Source organism: Mycteria americana, chromosome 2 (genome assembly GCF_035582795.1).
Source record: "Mycteria americana isolate JAX WOST 10 ecotype Jacksonville Zoo and Gardens chromosome 2, USCA_MyAme_1.0, whole genome shotgun sequence".
In the NCBI taxonomy this organism is placed as follows: domain Eukaryota; kingdom Metazoa; phylum Chordata; class Aves; order Ciconiiformes; family Ciconiidae; genus Mycteria; species Mycteria americana.
In genome coordinates this window covers 165,287,664-165,309,839 of record NC_134366.1, presented here as the reverse complement: position 1 = coordinate 165,309,839, position 22,176 = coordinate 165,287,664, and the positions used below count along the sequence as shown (strand labels likewise).

The 22,176-nt window shown below is 41.9% G+C and overlaps 1 protein-coding gene and 1 long non-coding RNA gene across 3 annotated transcripts in view; one reads left to right on the top strand and one right to left on the bottom strand.

Moving 5' to 3' along the window:
* Positions 1–22,176, top strand: part of ASAP1 (ArfGAP with SH3 domain, ankyrin repeat and PH domain 1) — a 157,503-nt gene that overhangs the window by 12,030 nt on the left and 123,297 nt on the right. Inside the window, exons 2-3 of one of the 2 annotated variants that reach the window (XM_075495269.1) lie at positions 7,317–7,403; positions 18,197–18,326. In XM_075495269.1, the coding sequence (XP_075351384.1) occupies positions 7,345–7,403; positions 18,197–18,326 (189 nt within the window). In that variant the 5' untranslated portion in view covers positions 7,317–7,344. Of the gene's footprint in view, positions 1–7,316; positions 7,404–17,480; positions 17,632–18,196; positions 18,327–22,176 lie in introns of those variants that run through there. The other variant, XM_075495270.1, reaches the window with a different exon arrangement.
* On the bottom strand, positions 5,962–8,333 carry LOC142406413 (uncharacterized). Its single transcript, XR_012774593.1, has 3 exons — positions 8,094–8,333; positions 7,295–7,392; positions 5,962–6,000 (listed from the first exon to the last, which is right to left on the bottom strand). It is a non-coding gene; the product is annotated as an uncharacterized LOC142406413 (long non-coding RNA).

Here is a 22,176-nt window from a genome sequence, read left to right as displayed (position 1 = left end):
CCTGGGGTGAACAGCCCAGGCAAAGACACTTTGTCAGATACATCCCACTTTTACAGTCTAAAAGTTGAGTTAGAGCTCACTAAAGTGGATGCAAAGAATTCCATTTACAGGGACTGAGTTTGGATCAAGTTTTAAAGGCTCTGTTCTGTCACTTACTTTGAGTTAATCTCATTTTTCTATATAGATAGTACATACGATTTTAAAGAGCATGCTTATGGATCTGGGCATGAGTCCCTACAGGAGTAGATGAAGCCATGAAGAACAAAAGAAGAGGATATTTAGGAACATCTTTGTATTCCTGTATTGAGGTTTCTATGTGCCTTGTATTTTGGGATATTCTGTAGAGATGCTTTGATAGTTCTGCACTCTGCTGAAGGACAGGATGGCTAACAGTATTATATCAACCAAAATACGTGACATTTTCACAGGGCACCTAAGTAGAGCGGTACGGCTTGATGCACGCCGAAGGGGAAGGCATGAAAAACACAGCACTTTGAAGGGCAGAGCTGTACCAAGACGAGAGGGGTTGGCAGAAGACACCGTGGAGTCATCCTTGTGATCAAAGCCTGGCTTTGTACTTCAGACCCAAGGCTGAAGATGAGCACATCGGGCTCTGGTTCACTTCAGGAGCCATGAACTGGAGCCCGATGTGCTCATCTTCTGTGATTCTGTGCTCATCAATCTGTGATTCTGTGATCTTCAGTCTGGGGTCTCAAGTCCAGAGCCAGGCTTTGATCACAAGAACATAAAGTCATCCTACAAATATATATGGGATATATTCATTAACTTCTGTGAGATGTTCAGACACAAGGACAATGCAAGACCTTATTAGTGCCTGACTTATCAATGAGGGCTAGAAGCAGGAGGTGTGCCACTTGCTTTGCTTGAGCGCTGCCAACACAGAGTAGAAAAGCTGCTGTAGGAAGGACGTGGAAAGTTCATATGCACCAGACTTTTCATGCAGAGACAAGTCGATTTTCAACATGGCTACACCAGGTTTAGTTGCTAATTTTTATAATGACTTCTTCCTAAAAACACATTCAGCAAATGGTTGATATTGAATTCAGCCCACAATCAGTGGCTATTGAGAATGAGTGGGGGCAGTGACAAGAGGACTTGATGTCACATTCAGATTATGTTATTAATCTATTATCCATATACCATGTACAGAATATTTTGCTATAGACGACATACTGAGTAAATAATTAAGCAGTGACTAACCTTACAGAGAGGGTGGGAAACACTCTCATGTGTAATTAGCCCCTCACAGTCTTCAGAAATGGATTGTAAGTAACTCAAAATCTTGGACTGCGGATGGCAGCCTTGTCATCAAATATAAAAAATACGCTTGACGAGATCAGTGAAAGCTCTCCAGAGGTCTGAAGCCAGGCAGCAGGCACTCTGATTAGCTACTACCTCCAGAAAATGAAAATTCTTCCCTGAGCCCAAGAAACAGCCGATGGATGTAGTCAGAAGTGATAAAAAGGTCACTCTTAAGTGGATACAAGGAGATTTAAGTCGCAATACCATCGTCCTGAAGCCCTCAGAAAAATAACAAAAGACAGGCTTCAAAGACTAGAGAGTCCTTCAGTCTAAATACTTATACAAATCTCTTTGTCATATATATGAGTCTTAAAGAATATTCACCTTTGAATGAGACTGCAGAAAATTACCAAACAAATACGCGTAAGCCCTCTGGCCCTCTATAGCAATGTATTGTAACATCGTACACCAACAGTGTTGATATATTACAAAACTGTTCAGTCTTAGAATTATCATGTTTTACAGCATGAATTCCTAAACCAGACTTAAGCTGCCCAGTGCAGCTCTTCTATAGCACTTGCACAGCCCAAATATCCTATCATGACCATTTCACAATCATATAACGATCATTTGAGGTGCTTAGAGACATGGTGTAGTGGTGGTTATGGCAGTGTTAGGTTTATGGTTGGACTCGATGATCTTAAAGGTCTTTTCCAACCTATATGATTCTGTGATTCTGCGATTCTGTGATATCATCAGATGAGGGTGGAGAACTAACTTCCATTCTAACAGTAATGCCATCTCCTAAAACTAGATTATTTTTTAACCAGCTGTTATTTCTAAGAATACTGTTCAAGAAACTATCTGAATTTTAAGTTGATTTTCCATACATATTCAAACACATGGGTATTTCAAGATGAATGGAAGAAAGCTCATACTTTGCCAATATATTTAAGAGTTCAGTGGAATGACTTGAGGATTAATAATCCTCTCAGCCTGACATCAGTCCAGTGTAAAACACTGGAATGGCTAATTCCAGGCACTATTCATAAAGAATCAGAGAAAGGTAATGCAATTCATGCCAATCAGTATGGAATTAAGGAAGATATATTTTATTTCAAGAAAGCTATCTTGGTATTTTTTGAGGTTTTACATTTTCCTGAAAAAAAAAAAATCAATACTATTGATGTAATACTTTTGAACTTGGGTAGAACTTCTGGCACCAAACAACATTTTGATTAAGAAATTAGAGTTACCTAAAGTCATCGCTGTAATTATTTAATTGATTAAAAACTGAGCAATTGACATTTCTCAGAAACCATTATAAATAGGGACTCATCATCAAGAGGCTGTCAGTCAGCTCTTCAGGGTCACTCCTGGGCTCTACGGTGGATTCAACATTGTAATCAGCAATTTGTGAGGGAAACAGAATTATCACTGGTAAAATGAGCAGAAAACGAATGGGGCAGTTGTAAAGCCTGAGCAGAGCAGGCGGTCAGTATGCAGTGCTCTGACCATGCCGTAAGGTGCGTACCAGTGCACCAGGTGAGACGAAACGGAAAGACAAGTCGTAGATGTTGTGACAAGAAATCCAGTCCTGGTGGTCGCCAGCCTCTGTGGTTTTTGCTGAGTACCGCCTTTCCCTGCCTTGAGCGCTCCGACCAGGCAGGGACCATGCAATGCATTTCGCCCTTGGATTCCCAAAGGTCAATTACAGCAACTCCTCAGGACCTGTTCGAGTCCTCTGGTAATGACAGCTATGCACGGACATCCAGGGTAAACCAGACTATTTAATAAATACATACATATACTGCCTTGGTTAGTGCAATTCAGTGATGACTTTTCCATTATTATTTCTTTCAGGATTTAGTGCGTGCCTGTAAGCATGCTAGTATTTTGATGATGTGTTTTTATGGAAGCACTGAAAACACATACAACTAATGTATGAGGTCAGGACGGAGCTTCTATTGCTTAGGACATATTAAAATCAAGCCTGAGGTGACTTGTCCACAGACAAATATCCTCGGATTTGCTTCACTGAAGTTTGTTAGATCACATCCTAATAGTGTTACCAAAATCATGGATTAGGGAGAAGCCAAAGAACATGTTTGTTACATCCTGTTTGGATGATACCAACACAGACACAGACAGAACAAACCTACAGCAGATTTTGGCATGAAATGAAGGACATTTTCTTTAATCTCACAGTTGTTCAAGAACATGTCAGTTAACCCATGAAAATAGCTTCAATAGCTTTTGCAAAACGTGATTTGAAGACAACCTTTAAATTTGTAAGATATGCTTTTCAACAGAATATAGATAGAGCAGTGACTTGATTCTCTGTAGTTCAAATAACCAGCTTAATTTTTTCATTTGCAGGAAATAAGATTTTTTCTACCTGCTTTATTTTAAAACTTCTTGGGAGATAAAAGCTTTCTGCTCAGTCATTAGCTGTAAATTGCAGAATGAAGCAGTATCCTACAGCATTTCCAGATGAAGCAGTCTGTTTATACAGAAAGCACAAGAGCTATAATTACTACATGATCACATTTGTATATCAAGGTCAGAATTCTGTGATTCACACTATTGTTTGGACATAAAGGGAGTTGATTTTCAGCATGGTGGTGTACAACGACTATTATTGTTACATCAGTGACTGTAGAAACAATATTAACTTTTGCTTGTTTGAGTTTTTCTAGTTAGGTTAAATCCAGTTCAAGCATACATGAAAATTGGCTGGTTAATATTTGTCCTAAAATATTCATTAGACATGCAAAATATATATTTTTTATATTATTGCTGTTCAGGTTGCGTATTCGACTATGAAAGAAAAAAAAATCCTCCAAAATAAAAAGCAAACCAAAATAGGTCATTAAATAACTTATGCATGAAATCACACAGCGTTTAAGCATTATCAAATGCAGGTAATTGAAGAGTGTAAAAATATTTCCTGATCTTTCCTCTCCTCTGTAAAATCCCTGCATAAGATTTTCTTCTTGACTATTATCCAATGTATTGGCAATTTTTATATTCCATTCCTGAGAATCTATTGGCTTTCCACACTATTTAACCAGTTCTAAAAGCTTAAAAATATGGGGATTTAACTCATTATACTTATTAGATAAAAGCTAGGGTTAGTCAAGCACTTAGATTGTACCAATTAATTCAGTATGATTGTATGTATTTATAATCAGGCACAAGAACAAACGCTTTCCTCATCTGAGGACTAATATAATTTGCTATTGTACTATTGTATTGAATTGTCACCCAGCTGCCATTAAAGTCACCCTGTTCTCAGCTAGGCCTCTTTCTTACTTAAGCCCCAACTAGTCTTTCTCTTTTCAGGTGTAGGTGTCCCTATGTAAAAAGCAATCACATTTCCCCAGCTTTTCATTGTTCTCTATCTGTTCTGGGGTTTTATATTTCCTATTCACTCCCTGCTCCCACTCACATACTGTCATATATAAGGACTTTCCATAAATCTGGTAGTGTAACCTTCACATTGCCAAGGACGGTTGGGAAGCACTGTTTTTCTTTTTTGGGGGGTGAGAAACAGACTCAAGATGCCATCTTGACACAGTCCAAATTCTACTACTGTCCTTGGGTCGAGAGTTTCATAAAAGCTGTATTTAGCCTCAAAAGACTCTTTACCCAGACAAAACACTCACATGGGCATAAGGCATGAGGAATTTGTCATCTGAATGATGTCCTAATAACTTGTCCGAGGTCACCGAGTCGGGATGTTGAACCCACATGAGCATATTCATCACTAGGCCACCCTTCTTCTCTCTAGGAGAGCCACATATGTTTCCTTCTCAGTGTTGTTTCTCATCAATCAATCCTGATAACTTCAACCAACTTGATTTCTTTATAAATATTTTTCTGGATTTCTTTCATATTTCATTTTATTTGCTGGTTGCTGTAGTAGTGAGAGGCCCAGAAATGAGTGGGAGACCTAGAAAGGGAATATAATCATCCTGAGCCACTCAGATCTAACCACAAATGCTGGTAACGCTGCCTATAGCAAATGGGTAATTAAATAATATTCAGTAGCTTATTATTGCAGACGTAAAGAGATTCTGTGACTTTTTGGACTTATGAAAAATAAATTACCATCAATTCAAAACATCATGTAATGTAAATCATAGTTACTTGTGAACTTAAGTCAGCATTCAATTTAGAAAGCAATGAGCCATTATATATTTTTTCTTTTTGCTTTGATTCGAATAGCATAAACCTATAATCATGAAGGTGACTGTTTTGCCTAAGGAGATGGATAATATCATTAAAAGCAACAGATGTGCTGTAAAGTTGAACAACAAGCAAACACGTCATCATGGGTTGAGCCAGATCCGGGGTTGCCAGTGGCTGTGATTTTGTTGTAAGACTGTGGTACTCGGTTGTCTGCTGGTGGAGGCCTTTCCCAGCCCACAAAAACCAGTGCAGTGCCCAGGTCTTCTTCTAACACCTTTTTCCTGCATGTAACGTAATATTCAAGCATAATATTCTTGGTTTAAGGTAGACACTTCTCTTCTTACACCCTTGCCTTCATATCAAAGGACACACCTCTTCCTTATGGGTAGCGCCCATAACCATTTCTTCTCCCGTGCTGCCAAGCTGGTGGCATACTTGGTAGAATCTCAGATCCTTTCCGGTCAGTATGTAAAAATCTGAAATCTGGTGGCAGGCAGAAGGCAAAAGGGCTCTTGACAACATCACTTGAAAGTATCCTAAAGTCTCAGAAATAGAAGGGAAAAGAGATATAGTAACATCCCATCCAAAAACGTTTATGTCGCAATTTTTAATTGAATCCCATGTGTCTTGGAGACAGGGATTATTCTATGTTATTTTTAGTGTTAAGGGTTGGCAAACCTCCAAACCCACATGACATATTTGGAAACATAAAACAAACAGAACAAAACCCGTAATCAATCTACAGCAGTCTCTGGGGAAATAGGTCAACAGAAGTAACAAGACTTCTCTTAGAGAGAAGGTAAAAAAAAAAGACATTCCTTATGGAATCAAGTGGTATGCTCAAATGGAAACAGGCAGACTGGCTAAGCAAAGGGTATGATCTGGAGGTGGCCTCCCTCCTGCTCCCCTTCTGCCTTGGCCCCTCTGTTCGATCCCCATCTCATCCTTATGGGTCTTTGTCACGTCTCCTGTTCTGCCAGCCTACCTGGTCCACATCTCTCTGTCTCATGTGGCTTGTCCCAGTCTCCTTGCTTTACCACTTCATCTTTAAAGGCAACGGCTTCTGGGTAGCCTTCTTCCCAGTGACAATATCTGGCCCCAAGCCCTGGTCAATCTTTTTCCACCTTGTCCCTTTGGACCTACCATGGAGATCAGCCCAGCAGGTCTCAAAGTGAAAGGTATGTCCCAGTCCTACCCACCTCCTCCAGAGGCCTTACAGCATCTCTATCACCTTCCTTCTGCCGCAGCAACGCAAGTCTTAAACTTGAAATAGTATGCAATAGAACGGTGGAGAAGTCTGAGGAAAAACTGTGAAACCACTTGTCCATGTCCTGATATGACCGTCTCCCCACACCCTCCTCCCCTCTCCTACACGCAGGATTCCTCCCTGTCACTTTTTGCTCCCAGTCTCTTTATCCTTCAAATCGTATCTCCATCTTCCAAAAAAAATCAGTCTGGTGCATACACCTGACATGGAAATTTTCAGCCTGAATGGTTAGACTGAAGTTATATCTGAAAACAGGGTCTTCTGAAGTGTCAGACAACTTGGACAGGCGATGTTACCAGCTCTGCACTCAGTGCAGCTGAGTGAGTAGTTGCCACATTTAGTTAGACGAAGAGTTTTCCCCGTCAGCTAAAATGGAAGCTCTCATGTAGCAATTTTTTCAGGAGATTTCTAATGGATCTGTTTAGCACAATGAAATTCACAATATCAAATGCAGTAATCAAATAACGTATGATAAATTGCTGTCACTGAAGAATTAATAGACATTGTTTCAAACTGAGTGTTTGAATAAGTGATCTTGTCAGTCCCATAGCTTTGGTCAGTTTTACTTACTTGACCTTTTCTCCTCATCTAGGTAGGTTTCTGGTCGTGACAGATGAGACATGAGATCTTCAGCTTCCAGGCTTTCAAGTTTTTCTTCAAGAGATTCACTATGGAATCGGTAAGAAAGAAGAAAGATAAATATAAATAACTGGTTTAAAGTGTAAAAAAGCAGACCAGGATCTTTGAAAAAATTATCCCAAAAGAAACTGGTTTTATCAATTGCAATACCTTCCAGTGGTTTTTTTTTTTACTGTGCTTGATGCCATTTTGGACATTACTACAGTAGGTGTTTTTCAGAGAAAGTCTAACCTATTGATCCTTCCAAGGATCAAAAAACCAATAAATCAGTAAATCCTTAGAAACCATTGACTGCTTGAGCAAGTACTGGAATGAACACTAACATTTATTATGTATTTTGCTTTGCTTTCATAGATTTCAAAGCTGGATGGGGGGGCAGGGTATAAAAAGGGCACTTTTTGTAACTCTTTTCAACTCATCTAGATCTGATAACTGATGTTGTTTTAACTTTGAAAAAAACAAATCTCTGAGATCAGCCTGAAAAATCTATGGCAAGATTTGTGCGGGGGCTTGAAAGAGGAGGGACTCTCTTCTTCTCGTGATGTAAAGTGCTGAATAGCACACAGTTGTCTAAATACGCTTTTGTTTATTCAGCCTCTGGATGGTGAGTGCTCTTGTTTTAAAGTTTTTACTGTGTTTCATTGAACCACTAAAAGCTACATTTGGATTGCCTGACTTGAACCCCCTACAACAACAACACTGACGGTTAAGGCTGAATTTTTCTTTGTACCTGGTGCACTGGCTGGAGCTATCCTGGCACAGGTCACTGCTCCCTGCGTGGCCATCGCAGCAGTGCGGGACTTTCATCTTTTCTTCTTCCCCGGGGGAAACGGTTCACCACCGGGGACTCCAGCCCAGCCAAGAGGGGTGAATCACTGCTGCTGATCTTCTGAAAACCGAATAAATCTTCCTTTGGTGCATTTGCTTTGTCACATGGCTACACATACTTTTCCTTTTTAAGCCCATGATGCCTTAAATAAGCAAGAGTTCAGAAGTCAAACAATCATCTTTTGAAAAATATGAAGCTATTAAGCTGGATATTTCTGTTTGATTTTGAAACAGGACTTAATTTTTTATGTCCTATTGCTCCTAGAGTTTCTTGGAGGAATATAATAAAACACAACCACCAACTAGCAATTAAGTAGTGGTGAGATCACTGACATTAATGAAACCTGATTTCCTACAGATTTCAGTCTTGAGTGCAGCTCCTGAGGAGGTGCAAAACATCAGTGAATCTTTTCCCATGATTGGGACACTTACAGGATCTTTCTCCTACACCGGTTCTCTTGATAAACAGCAAGATGAGGGTGAACCTTTTCTGTCCATGGGGGCAATAAACATATTTTTCCTCTGCTCATTTTTATTTTCCCACAAAACTTCCAGGAACTGAAGAATTTTGACACCTTTCCTGCTTCCCTTTCAAATTTGCTGGGATCAGCAATGCATTAAAAAAATCATTAGAGGCAGGACAGATGAGCAGATGATGACCCTCCACCCTCTAGTCAATGGAGAGCCAGTTAGCTTAGGAAGCAGCAGGCTCAATTTCAGTGGTTAAAAGTAGAAGCAAATGAGTAGTCAGAGAGAGGGGCTGCTACGATGGACTGAAATTCCAAACCTCTTTATTTCATTTAGCACCATGTGAACACTGACCCAATGGAGACTAGGTCCATGGAGCAAGACCAGTTTCCGAAAGCTTCCAGATGGTTGTCTGCTGGCTTTTAACAGAACCCCACAACTACAACATTCAAATGTTTACTTTAATAAAACATTCAGATCCTAAGTTTAAATTTGAGTAATTTTTGCTTGATGACAAACCTTTGAGCATTAAAGCAGATATGCCTCAAATTATTTCAGGTCTTATGTACTGTCAAACATATTGATCTCCTTAATAAAACAAACAAACACCCCCCCAAAACAAACAAACAAACAAACAAACAAACAAAACCCCAAGCCCACCAAAACCCAAAAAGACATTGCTCCTAAATTGAAAATTTCCTATGCTAAGTTCAAGTCTAGAGTCTGGCCAAGTGATGCATCCTTGAAAACAGAGGCTTATATAAAGGAAATGCAGATGTGCTAGTAAGTTCAGTGGTTGCAAGGGCCTTTTTTATAACATCCAACATCTGCAGATTTATTTCCAGCATTTCTCTAACAAGATGCTTTTTAGGAAATTAAGAAATGAAGTATGCTCAGTCAACACTATAAGCCAGCTTTTGAACTTCAACTCAGTAGGTCCATACACATGCACATCTGCAAACTGTGTCTTAGAAAAGCTTGCATAAAGCCACAAATGACTTCTATGTATCTGTTTAGCATGGTGGGGTCTCAGTCCCTCTTCTTCCACTACATACTGCTCTAATGCTAATAAATTCATCATACAGAGGGGAAAAAAACCCTCACAAAACCAGATCTCTCTGCTTTATATTTTCACATCATGAACAACTGGTAGAAAGCAACCCTTTCATTTACCTGCCAATCCTTTTTGTCTATCCAATAAAATGCTGATGAAATTGTCTGGCCTGAGAGCCCTTCTCATCCTTCAGCTATTTTTTGAAACTCTTACAATAAAACATGTAATAAAAATACCTAGTTCTGAGATAGCACTACTCAGCTGGAAAGCACACTCAGGTGTGCTTTCACCGAGAAAAATAAATGTAATTGTCTGCATTCCACAGATCGAGAAACGATGCACACAGAGATCAAATGCCATGTCAGAGCCATGAGTGGCAGCTCAAGGACATGATCCCAGTCTACAGAGCCTTTATTTCATTCTCAGACTGCTTCCCAGGTTCATTTTGGCCTGAACCTCCAGTTTCGCTGCAGACAAAACGCATGCTGCCATCAGCATACATTTAGCAGCTTAGGTAGAACCAGAGATGTGCCTGGATAATGACACAGCCATATCGTTTCCAAAGGGAAAGAGAAAATATTGAAATGTTTGCAGTGCGGGTTGAGGCTTTATTTCATTCTCTTTTTATTTTGGAGAGCCTGCTATGCCAGCTGCCCTGCAACATGTTCATTTCTGCAGTACCGCTCTCTGATTTTAGTCATTCCTATTTCTCATATTAAAAAAAAAAATGTATTCAGTTACTATGATTCCTGCTTTGGAAGGACTCTTATTTCTCTTGTTTTAATCACAGAATACGCCTTCATGATATATTGGCTTTGCCTTGTGCTTTGCAATCCCACTAGCATGGCCTGCTCTCGTGCTAATGTGTCTGCTGTGCCCTTCCCGACAATCCTCCAAGGATTTGGTCAGGTCAGGGATGCAAGGATAACCACACACAGGTCTCCTCCATGCTCGTCCTCACCCTCACTGACACGGCGTTGGGGGGTGCTGCTGGGAGAGCAGCTCCGGTGGGGCCGGCAGTCCTCGCACGACTGTCTCCGTGAGGAATGAGCAGGCTCCCATTTGCACCGCGGGCAAGGGTTAAATTTGCCAGAGGCTCCACTGACAGTTTTCTTATCCATCAGCATTCATAAGAGTTTGGTATCTTTGGACTCGCCAAAATATGGTCCTTATAGAGGAATATACTGCTGGGTTTTTATATTCTGTAGATGTTTTAAGGGCTTTATTTGAATCTGATCTCTCCCGACACACGCAGTATTACGCTTCCTATGAATTGAAGTAAGGTTTCTTAAATGAGCATCTCTAACAAAAAAACCTCCGTGCAATAAAAAAATACCAAATTCAGGACACCTGCAACAAAAAAAAGAGCATGCCTTCCCTGTCCTTAGCCTGCTGCCTCTTGCTGCTGGTGAGCATCTTGCTGTTTTTCTCTTTGGAGGATGCCGAAGTTGCAGGGGAACAGCCCGGTGCTTGTTGTTGTTACTGTGAGCCTGGAATGCCGTGACGCGTTTGTCTGCATGACTCTTGATCTTGCATGACAAAACCAAAAAACAAAGGCAAAACTGAATCAGCAGATTAGTCAGCTTAATCTTGTGTAACTCAATGCTGCACTTCATTTTCAGTGCTGTTATTTTCAGATGTCCTTTGAGATGGCTATTTGAGCTTACCTATCATTCAGTCAAGCTCCTTGCACAGGACATTCAAGTAAATAAGATGCAAAATGTATCATTCAGTGGCATGTTTCTGATGTTTTGATTTAATCTTTTTCGTTTGGTACATACAGTGTTAAAAATGCAAAATCTTAATGTTATCAAAATGTCATTTATAATGAGAACACAATGGGTTCTCTTTTTGCTATCATATTAATATTGAAAGAATGCAAAAAGAACTTTTTGTTTAAGCCACTGTTGCTAGTGCTAAAAGGCTTTTAAACTAATACTGCAGTTTCTGAGAGAGTTGCTTATGTTTTCGTATGTAATTTTAAACACCAAATAAAGACAAATCCTCGGAAATGCCAGTATTAAAATTGAAATCAGCTGATCCTTGTATTCAAAACAGTCACAGCAGCAGCAGAAATTGTTGATGCAGCTCATGTAGTCCATAAGCCGTATTGCTAGATACTGTCTCTTAAAAATACAGAATTGCAATCAGCGTGTTTGCTGGGTCTGGATTTTGGTTTTCTGCATTTACAGTGATACGATTTAGACAATAACATTTTACTTTGACTGGAAAGTTACCTGACGATTCTGTCCCATAACACAATCATTTCAAAGGTTTGTTTGCAAATGTCAAACCCAACAGCCTTGTTTCGCAAGTAAAAACACTTTGCAGTTTACCATATAAGTTCCCTTCAAGCAAATTAGCACCAGTCACAATGTGCGATGTAGGCTTCAATGTTTAAAATAGACTTTGCCTTTTCCTGTGAGTACATCATGCACTTATGTGATATTAAAAGTGTAAACATGCTGCAGGTTAAAGTATGTAGTTGTTACATTTCATACAAGGCTCAGTCAGCCGACGGGACTGTCCTCTGAGAGGACACTGCTCCTGGAGCTGAAACTCCTCCTGACTAAACATTTCCCGCTGAAGTACAAAGCGATGATGTTACGTGTCCTTACATAAATGGGGTGGTTTTGTTTTTCAAAACAAAACTAGGGGACTTCCATCAACAAAAAAAGTTTACCAAGTTTTAGCACATGAGATACTCCAAAACCAAAAGCCAAACTCACCCTGCTGAGATTCTTGTTGATTTGAAGCTCCTTTTATCCTCTAAGCCCAACATTCAACTCAAATGGGAAAAGCTGATGTTCAGAAATATTTGCGGATATTCTAGTACTTATGGACATAAATTTAAATAAACTTTTCCCATTAATTTTGTCAGAAGTTATCTGGAAATGAAATTATAAAAATGTAGCAACAGCAATTTACTACATATATGTTTTCTCAAGGAATGTCAAACCAACTTTTTTGGGGATCAATTGCCATGGCTGCCTTAAGCCATACAGTGATCCCACAGAGTGAGCTAGGATAGGAAGGAGGATGGGAAGTAATGCTGACTGCTGTGTTTAGCTGAAATGGATGAATAGAACACCAAACCACAAATTTATTCAGAATAGCAGTATAGTAGAGCAGCATAGCCTAAGGATATTTTCCTGATGAGTTTTAGCACGCCACTAGTTCTGTTGCTATTTGCTGCTGAGCTGGTGATACTCTGCATGCTTGTGAAGATGCTAAGGAGCATAGAAAGAACAACTATACAGTTTACTAACAAAAGCATACGTGTTTCAATGATTCGATGTTTTAATTAAACACTAATGCCTGATCTACACCACTTTTATCAGCAGTAATAGATGGGAACCTTGAAAGTAAAGAAATGGGAGTAGGTGTAAACCCTTACTTGCAAAGCGGCATCATCTCTTTCATACTCGGGAAGAAAGAAAAAACCAATTTGACATGTGAGATCCTGGCATGACTACGTCCGTACTAATCAAGAGGAGTCATCTGCACAGTAGCCATGTGCACAGTGATTTCCGTCTTCAGCTAACAACTCACTTCACCGCCACACTGACAGGTTGCAAATGGCCCTGGAGGCAGCTTGTCTGAGCATGCTTGACAGCATATTTGGTGCACAGCCAGGGATCCGGGTCAAGCTTGTTTCCAAAAATCAAGAAGCAACCACACCTGAGCTCGTATGTGTGAGCTATGCTCACTACCTATGCAGCAGGCAAGCGTGGCCTCGGGGCGGTCCCGGGGCTGCTCGCTGCGGGCAGCGTGATCATATCCCGCGGGAGATCCGCCACGGGCTTCAGCACAGCTGAGGTGTTGATACCCTGAAGAGCTGACTTTGCATGACTAAAGCTAGACAGCCAAAAATATAGCCCTGCTTTTGGTCAGCAGGGCCACGGCCTCCTGTATCTGTCTCCTCATCTATATTGGAAAGATAATCTTGCTGTTCTCTACCTCACCGCTGCGTGGTTTAAACAGTTAATTGCATTGACGACACGATGAGCTATGCAAGTGCAATGTAGCTGTTCACCCCTGGCACATATCTGTAATGTTTGAAAGTTCACAGTGATGGCAAGAGTCATCATCACCTGATGACTACTGCTCAGGTCTTGTGAATGAACTGATGATCTCAATCTAAACATGACTAGAGTACTATAAAATGAAAAATACCATAGTTGCTATTCAGCTTATTGCGAAACACCTGGGTTAGTAGTTTGTGCTGTCGTTGCTATGTTCCTTAGCCTCTCCCTAAGCACGGTGACTATCACCAATATCGCAGAAATATTATCAACTTGCTGTAATTAACTCTCCTGTTGGCACTCACAGTAAAAAAGTCCAGGGAATCAAATGGATTTGTAGACTGAATCACTGGGTGGGATGGCAAGAGAGCACAACTTCCTTGACTGCAATGTATCATCAGCAAGGAGTGTGCTTTCCAGGGCTGCGTGGACTCTCCTCACCCGCGCTAGCTTGTCCCAGGATGGGCATGGAGATGCATTTCACATCAGAATACCAGGAGGAGGGAGATAAGCATAACTTCTACTGGCAAGCCTTACATGAGAAAAAGGCTGCGGCACAGCCTCCCCCAGGATCTAGCACAGACTAAGATAGCGCTAGAGCAGACGCCGTGAAATATAACTTTCACACTCTGCTGATTATTCTTTGACATTTGTGAAATGAAACAGTGATTTCAGTTAGTGACAATTTATAGAGAGGTGCATCTTACAAATTTAGAAGTGAATCTCAGATACTGATCGCAATTCAAAAGAGGAAACATGGTTAAACCTGAAATCCACTAGAAGCTATCTGAAACAGTTATATAATTTGACTAGTTTAAATGTAAGCACATTTTTACAGGCAAGTTGTATCATTTATTAACATCATATTAATTAACTAATCCTGCTTCCAGTGAGTTGAAGTGAACATAATCCAAGCCTAAAGAGGTCATCCCCATAGGGTTATTTTCTCTACTAGCATTTGTATAGGGGAAGAGGAAATGTTGCTTCAAAGCAGCAAAACCGAGCACCATATTCTCTTTAATGGAGTTAACAATTCCAGAACTGTCAAAAAACCAGACTAATAGGCAATTATGATCAGTAGCTATTGATCTTCCTTTTAAAGGCCTTGTGCTGTTCTCTATTTCCCAGTATTCTCCTGTATTCATGCTATTTTTAAAAATAAAATATTAAATATATAAAAGATAATTTTTTCCTGATGAGGAGACATAGAAGCTCAGCTACTGTTACTCTCTGCTATGCCTTCATTTCTGTCACTCTTCACTGCTCCACTTTCCCTGGCCTGCCTCCTCCCTTTCTTTCTTGTACATGTTCTTCAATTCTGCAGTTTAAATTTCCTCTAAATGGTATTAGAGAATTTATGCCTGTAGCAATATATCCAGCTTTTGTCCACACTCTTTGGGGTAGGATTTGTTTAGGATAGCACATGACGTTATTTTAGAATCCAAAGACTAGTGCTCAAACTCAATAACTTCAGCCTGAAGAGGAACAGTTCAACTTTAACAGTGGGAGTACTCAATCAATTAAACCAGTTTACCCAGCAGTGCGATGGATTTATCCTCACTTGAAATCTGCTAGAGAGGGATCAGGACTCCGCCTAACGTGAACGCTGTAGCTGACCCACAGACCGTAGGTCTGGCTCAAAACAGTTGTGTGACAGCCCATGATCGATGTTCTGCAGGATATTACAGGGGTTGACCACAGAAGTCCTGTTTGGCCCTCGGGCCATATCCCAGCCCCTCACCCATCCAGTTTCCATGCAGGCTAGGCACACTGAAACAGCTCCTTCTGATACTACTAACAGCTCTTCCCTGGCCCAAACCCCCAGACAGTTCTTCACTCTCCTTTCCATACTGCTTTTGATGCCACCAGCCATTTTTATCTTCTTGATCTTTCTTCCTCCTCCACTGCTCTTATGAACACGATCCTCAATTCATTTTCTTCCTACCCCTCCAGTCGCTTCTTCAGTGCTTTAATTTTTTTTTCGCCCAAACCCATTTTTCAGTGCAACTCCCACGCGGTTCTTTTCTTGGCTTCCTCCTCCTCCTCTTGCCTACTCTACCTTTCAGAGTCTCATGACGTTTAACAATCATCTGTACGAGCCCGCAGCTTTGTGTCGGAAAGCCGGATCACGTGAAGCAGCAGCAGCAGCAGCAATCACATGGCCATATGGAGGGCTTCTGCTAAGGCAACGAAATCAAAGAAACATGTTCAGGCAGGACCATTTCTCAGGAGTATTGGTCATATTTTTGCTGGCAGAACTGCATGCAAATCATTTTTGATGGGTATACACAAATCAGGTATCTCCTTTTTATGCTTACTCAGGCATTGCAGCCTTTGGTTGATATTTTCAACTATTTTTGATATTTTTGAGTTGTACAGGCATTTTATTAGAATGACATAGAAAACCATGTAAAAGCCTAAGCGCACTGTAATACAGGAGTAGGTCCTTATATACAGAACATTAAAACCTTTGAAATGAACATATCCAGATAATATTGCTCTTTTTCAATTGTTCAGATTTGAGAATATTTACCAGTCCTGAATTTCCCAGGTTCTGTGGCGAGAATCCCAAATACAAAGAGAAGGAAAACACATAGTATGACTAAATAAATCAGACTGAAACAGCAGATGACCATAATTACTTGAGCCTCCTGAGACCTAGCCTTCTTTAGAAAGGCACATATGGGGCCCAAAATCTAACCTTAAAAAAAAGAAAAAAAAGAAAGAATAAAAAATCTCATTAGTGCTGTCTGTCAATTCCCAGAGTTACATGATGCAGTAACGGGTAAAGGGTATTTTAACTTACTCAGAAATACTACTGGTGGGAGGATGCAGGACGGGTAAGCAACACAAAGGAGGATACCAGGGATGCGATTAAGGTTTCAGGCCAGTGTGGCTGCTGCTGTGTTCTCGGCTGTAGGAGGGCACCGTGGCGAACCGTGCAATACAGCCATTTCCACGGTACTGCGTCCCTCTCCCCTTCTCTTTGAAAAGGCTCGGGCGCAGAATTAGTTAATACGTATCAGGAATAGCAGCTTCGAGGGTGTCACCGAGACATAGCAGGACTTCTTAAAAATTACCTAAGTATACGGAGGGTAAAAATCTACGTAGTCAGATTGCTGCAAGTGATGACTTTATGAGCAGCGGCTGTGAGAAATGTGGTAGCTTCACGCTTTACATCGTGGAAAGCTTGTGGCGCACGGCCTGGAAGCAAAAGGGCTTCGACTGGCTGTGACGGGCTTACAGAAGGCAAAAAAAGAAGCCCGCTGACTTGCCCTTGGGGTTCGCCCGCGGCTGAAGCCGGGGTGCTCGCCGGGCCGGGCCGGGCGGGCGGGGCCGGGCGCTCATCCGCCGCCCGGGGACAGGCTGAGTGCCCGCTGCCACACGGCTGCCGGCACGGGAAGCCCGCTCTCCCGGTCGGGGACGGAGCTGGAGCCCAGCTCCCCCCCGACCTCCTGTGCTTCCACCGAAAAGCCCTTTTTACAGTAAAACCGCAAGAACAGGAGAAAAGAGGCACAGGGACCCCGCGGGCTCCGCGCAGCCTCCGTGCCGCCCCCGCGCCGCAGCCCCCGCGCGCGCCCCGGCGCGAGACGCCCCCCGCGGGGTCGGAGCGGGGGGGGTGGGGGGTGGGGGGCGTGCGCGAGGCCGGGGGAGGGGGCGGTGCCGCCGGGGGAGGAGGGAGGGGGAGGCGGGCGGCGGCGCCTGCGCAGAGCACTTCCTCGTTGGCCCACGTAACGGCTGCGGGCGGGCGCTGGGCAGCGCGTGTCAGTCACCGGGTGACTGTCAGCGGCGGCGGCAGCCCCCGCCAGCCCCGGCCACCGCCGCCCCCGCCGCCTCCCCCGGCCCTTCCCCTCCTTCCCCCCGGCCGGGGGGCGCAGCCGGAGCCCGCACAAGTTAGTGCTCAACTTGGCGGCGGGCGGGAGCGGCGGTTAAGGCGAGGGGCGTGAGTGGGGTCGGCAAGCGGGTGGGGAAAGGGGCTGAGCCCGGCGGGTGGGGGCTGGCGGGCGCCGCTCCCCTCCCGCCCCCCTCCCTTCCTCCCGCCCGCCGCCCTCCCCTCAGCGCCGGCGGCGGGGCCGGGCTCTTCAGAGGCGGCCCCGTCCCCGCAGCCGTCGGGGGGCTGCAGGCAGCCGAGGGAGCGCTCCCCACCGGCGGGGCCGAGCGGCGCGGGGCGAGGGGGGACGTGTGGCGGCCTCTCCCCCCTTCACCTCCTGCCCGGGAGGAGGAGGGGGCGGCCGGGGGAGAGGCTGGGTGTAGAGGGCGAAGCCTCAGCCTCTCTCTGCGGCTCCGCTGCTTTGATGCTGCGGGTCTCTGCTGGCTGTTAACATCTTCCCTCTGCTTCTTTTTTTGTTTTTTTTTTTTTCCTTTTCTTTTTTTCCCCTCCACCTTCCCCCCAAAACTTGGCTTCCCCTCCTGCGGATCTGTGTGCTCGGCTCCTCCTGGGCTTTACCGGTGGGGTAGGATCATGCCGGACCAGATCACCGTGTCGGAGTTCATCGCCGAGACCACAGAGGATTACAACTCCCCGACCACCTCCAGCTTCACCACCCGCTTGCAGAACTGCAGGAATACGGTCACACTCCTGGAAGAGGTAAATCATTCCTCCCCCCCTTTCCCCCCCCCCCCCCCCTTTTTTTTTTTTTTGGTTTTGAGAGAGCATCAGGGACGGGGCAGTACCACCCGCCCAAATCCACGGGAACTAGAGGCATTGGTATGGAAGTAATCTGGTCTTTTAATTGTGGGACTTTGCTCTGGTGTTGAGCTAGTTACAGAAAGCTTTCCTGCCCTGGCGTCTTAAAGATCAGTGCGTAAAGCAGTTGCCTGAACTTAAATCTTGGTGTTTTTGGTGTTGGCGGTTGTTGCAGTAGAAAAAAGTGTGAATGTTGGGATTTTTTGAGGGAAGATGAAGGTTGAGTTTTGTTTGGGAGTGCTAGTAGAGGTTTTCCCCAGCCACTCATTAGATCAAGTCAGCGCAGAACTCTGACTGCAGAAACCTGCCAAGGGAGACTTCATTTAAGAAATGAGGTAAGGAAGAAGGGATGAATGTGGAGTGAGGAAAATAATACGAAAACAAAATAGGTGGTGGAAGGAGAGGAGCAAAATAATGCAGCAGAAGTGATTATACAGTCTCAGCGTCTCAACCTTGCAGCCTCAGTGTTGGGTTTTTTAATGCTTATTATGAGCGTCATTTAAATGTTCATCCTGCTTCGCTATCAAGAAATAGGAGTGTGAAAACAGGTAAGCTTCCAGAGCTGGTTTCTACGGGATATCAGTCCACTGCTTCCTATTTGAGGTTTCAGTGTGATTTCCTATAGACTAGGTCAGCAGTTATGAGGAAATGTCTTCCAAATGACTTTAAAACAAGACAGTGTGTAGCTCTTCTCTTGCCCTGCGCTTGGTTGAAGGTACTAGCATAATGACACCGAGAGAAGACATTTTTTTGCTATTGTTTCATAGATTGCAGTTAGTTGTTGTTTTGGATTAGTTCTTAGTACTTTGGATTATACACTTAGTTCATCAAGTATTTATCAATTCTTCAGGAGCCAGTGTGTATCTAGGAGGTGGATTTAATAGATTCTTTTTATTTTTGCTGAATGTGTTGGCATGAGCAAAGCATTTGGTATGCAAGGAAAGAGTATTAATCATGGCATTCTCCTGATAGTCTTGGGTATGGAAAATCTAATTCCATAGGATTAAAATTAGTTAATGTTGGCTTAGTAGAAAAACTGTCTATGTTCAAGATTTTAACAGTGCTATTGTTTGTAATAACTGACTAGGTAATAGAGTGATTGTAAGATTACGTTTAGAATTATATATTTTATTTTTATTACGTAACCTAGATTAAATTCTATAACTTTTCCATAACTGTAACTGCTTTTTTCTCATGTAACCAAGCCATGGTTTCTTACAGATTTGTCAGAAATCAACCTGTTTTGGTTTGTGTTTGACAGTATTGCTGCCCCCTGGTCTTAACTATGTGGAATAGGTACAGCCATTGGTATACTTATTAGTACAGTTGACAGCATTCATAGACTTAAGTAAAAATATGTATTCTGCTATCACTGGTGACTTCTAGGGTAAGAATACAGTATAATGCTTTCATGATTTGGAAGATATGCCAGTACAGTCTGAGCGTGGTAATGCCTGTCCAAAGAAAACCAAAATATAGAAGATAAATACACAGTGTTCAGCACCATTTGTGTGGATTGTGCGTATTTTGAAAGTTTTTATGTCTGATTTGACAGCAGTAAATCAGAGGAATAGAGAATAGTGGGTGCTTCTAGTGCTTGTGTTGCTATTTCTTGAATTTCTTTTGTTTGTATAACTACTTTATGTGCCCTGTTTAAACTGTTTGCAGTTTAAATTGATTCTGGACTTGTTTTGTATTATTCTTTTATTATCTGTAAATATAAAACAAGCTTTCTTTGATGGGAAACAAGATATAAATATGCTCAACTGTTACATACTGCAAAAAGTCTGCAACTCTCCCAAATTTGTTTCTATTGATTTGCATGAAGAAATGCAGATGGTCAGAATGTGGCAGGCGAAGTGCTCTGTTAGAGTCTTTGACTGTGTGTCTTTACTGTAGTTGTAGCTTGCACAGGCAGTTCTGCTGCTGCTACTTTAAAGCTAGGTTGGTTTCTGTACCTCTGCCTACCTAAGGCTGTGATTCATATGAAGCAGGGGATTGAAACTGAACGGTTGAAGTGGCTGTTATGTAGCTCTTATTACTGCTGCTATTGTCCATGCATCGTGGATGACTGAAGAGCTCTTCAAGCAGCTCCTGAACTTCAATTTTGAGCCCACTATATTAAGGCAAAGGGGGTGATCCCATCCTTGAGCTGTTTGATTTTTAACTTAATATTGGATGTGGGTTGGAGCCCTCACTGGGCTTTTGCAGGCAGTGTCAAGCTCTGTGCTGTTATGGCGCTGCAGCCTGAAGTATCTTAGGTTGTTATTTTAAAGCTAACTTAATTCAACCCAACCTGCACCTACCTCAGTGACTATTAGCTGGTTTGTGGATAAACTAATTATTTTCTTTATTCTAAATAAGATTGTGAACTAGAACTATTTTCTGAACAGAAATGGTAGGGAAATTAAACAGATGTAACAAAAGTTAGATCTGTTTCGTAGCCTCTCAGTCAGGTGTAATTCCTACCATAGCTCAGATCAGAACCACCTTTTCATAAAGAATGTGACAAAAAAGACATATTGTTTTATGTCTATGTCTCTAGTTTTGTAAAGGCATTACAGAATTGTGAATTTACTGTTCCTTAATCACAATTAACAAGTTTTCTGAAATAATAAAATAGATGATGGACTCAATTGCTTGTTTTTTCACATGGTTGTCCTCCAGTAGAAGTGCAGCTAGTTCAGCTGGGTGGTTTGATATATATTCTCTCCTAGTTATGACTCTTTTCCTATTATAACTAAAATTCTTTTCAGAGGAGACTTTGGATCCAGTTAGAAGCAATTTTGGGACCAAGTTTCAGATGGAAAATCAGAGCAGGCATTTTTATTGATTCTGATGACTTTGCATTTGGTAAGTTTTTAGTGGAAAGCCCAACAAAATGCGAAGGCATACCTCAAACAATCAGAACCCTAGGAAGGATTCTCTGAAGGACTTCTGTGTGTTTGTGGGTGACTTATTTTAAAAAAAAAAAAAAAGCAACCCCCCCCTGCCCCCCAAATAAACCCTAAACTTTTTAAAAATCTGTTGTAACATTATCAAAGGAGAAAATAGTAAGTACATGCTGCTATGTAGCAGTTTATTGATTAGAAAGGTTTCATGCTACATTGTTTAAAACCACTGAAACTTTTGAAAATTTGCAAGCTTTTTTTTTTCCTCTTAAGAGACAAAGCTCATTGTTTTTGTCATCCAGTCACACCAGACCAAAAAAAAGGCCCTGTCATCTTTGTAGCCAAGCTTAGGCATCTTATACAGTAGTTACCCAAGAACTGCAAGATTTATTTTTTTTTATAATAATTTTTTTAAAAACATGAGTGTTATCTAATGGCCATCAGTAAACACAAATTTTAAGGTTCATTCTATTGCTAAAATAATTTTTTTTTTTTCAGACTCGAAGGGGAGGGAACAAAACTACTATATTGTAGTCTAGGTATAGTTTGCAGTCTGTACTCCTTTTCCATGTTGATTTCTTCAGTGTAATGTTACGTTCATGCAAGGAAGACATTTTTAACTTCATATTTCTGCATGGAACTGGGAGAAGTTTTTTATAGTTTTCATATGAAGAGGTGGATTATTGCATATGTAGATGGGTGGTTAATTGCTTTAAAAGAAAAAGTTGAAATCCTAAGATAGTATAGACAGATTACTGATACAGTGTCTTAAAATATAGCCTCTGCTTTGTTCTTACCAGAACTGCTTTTATATCCACAGTAGCTCCATGATTTGTGTTACTCAAATAGATTTTGAAGGG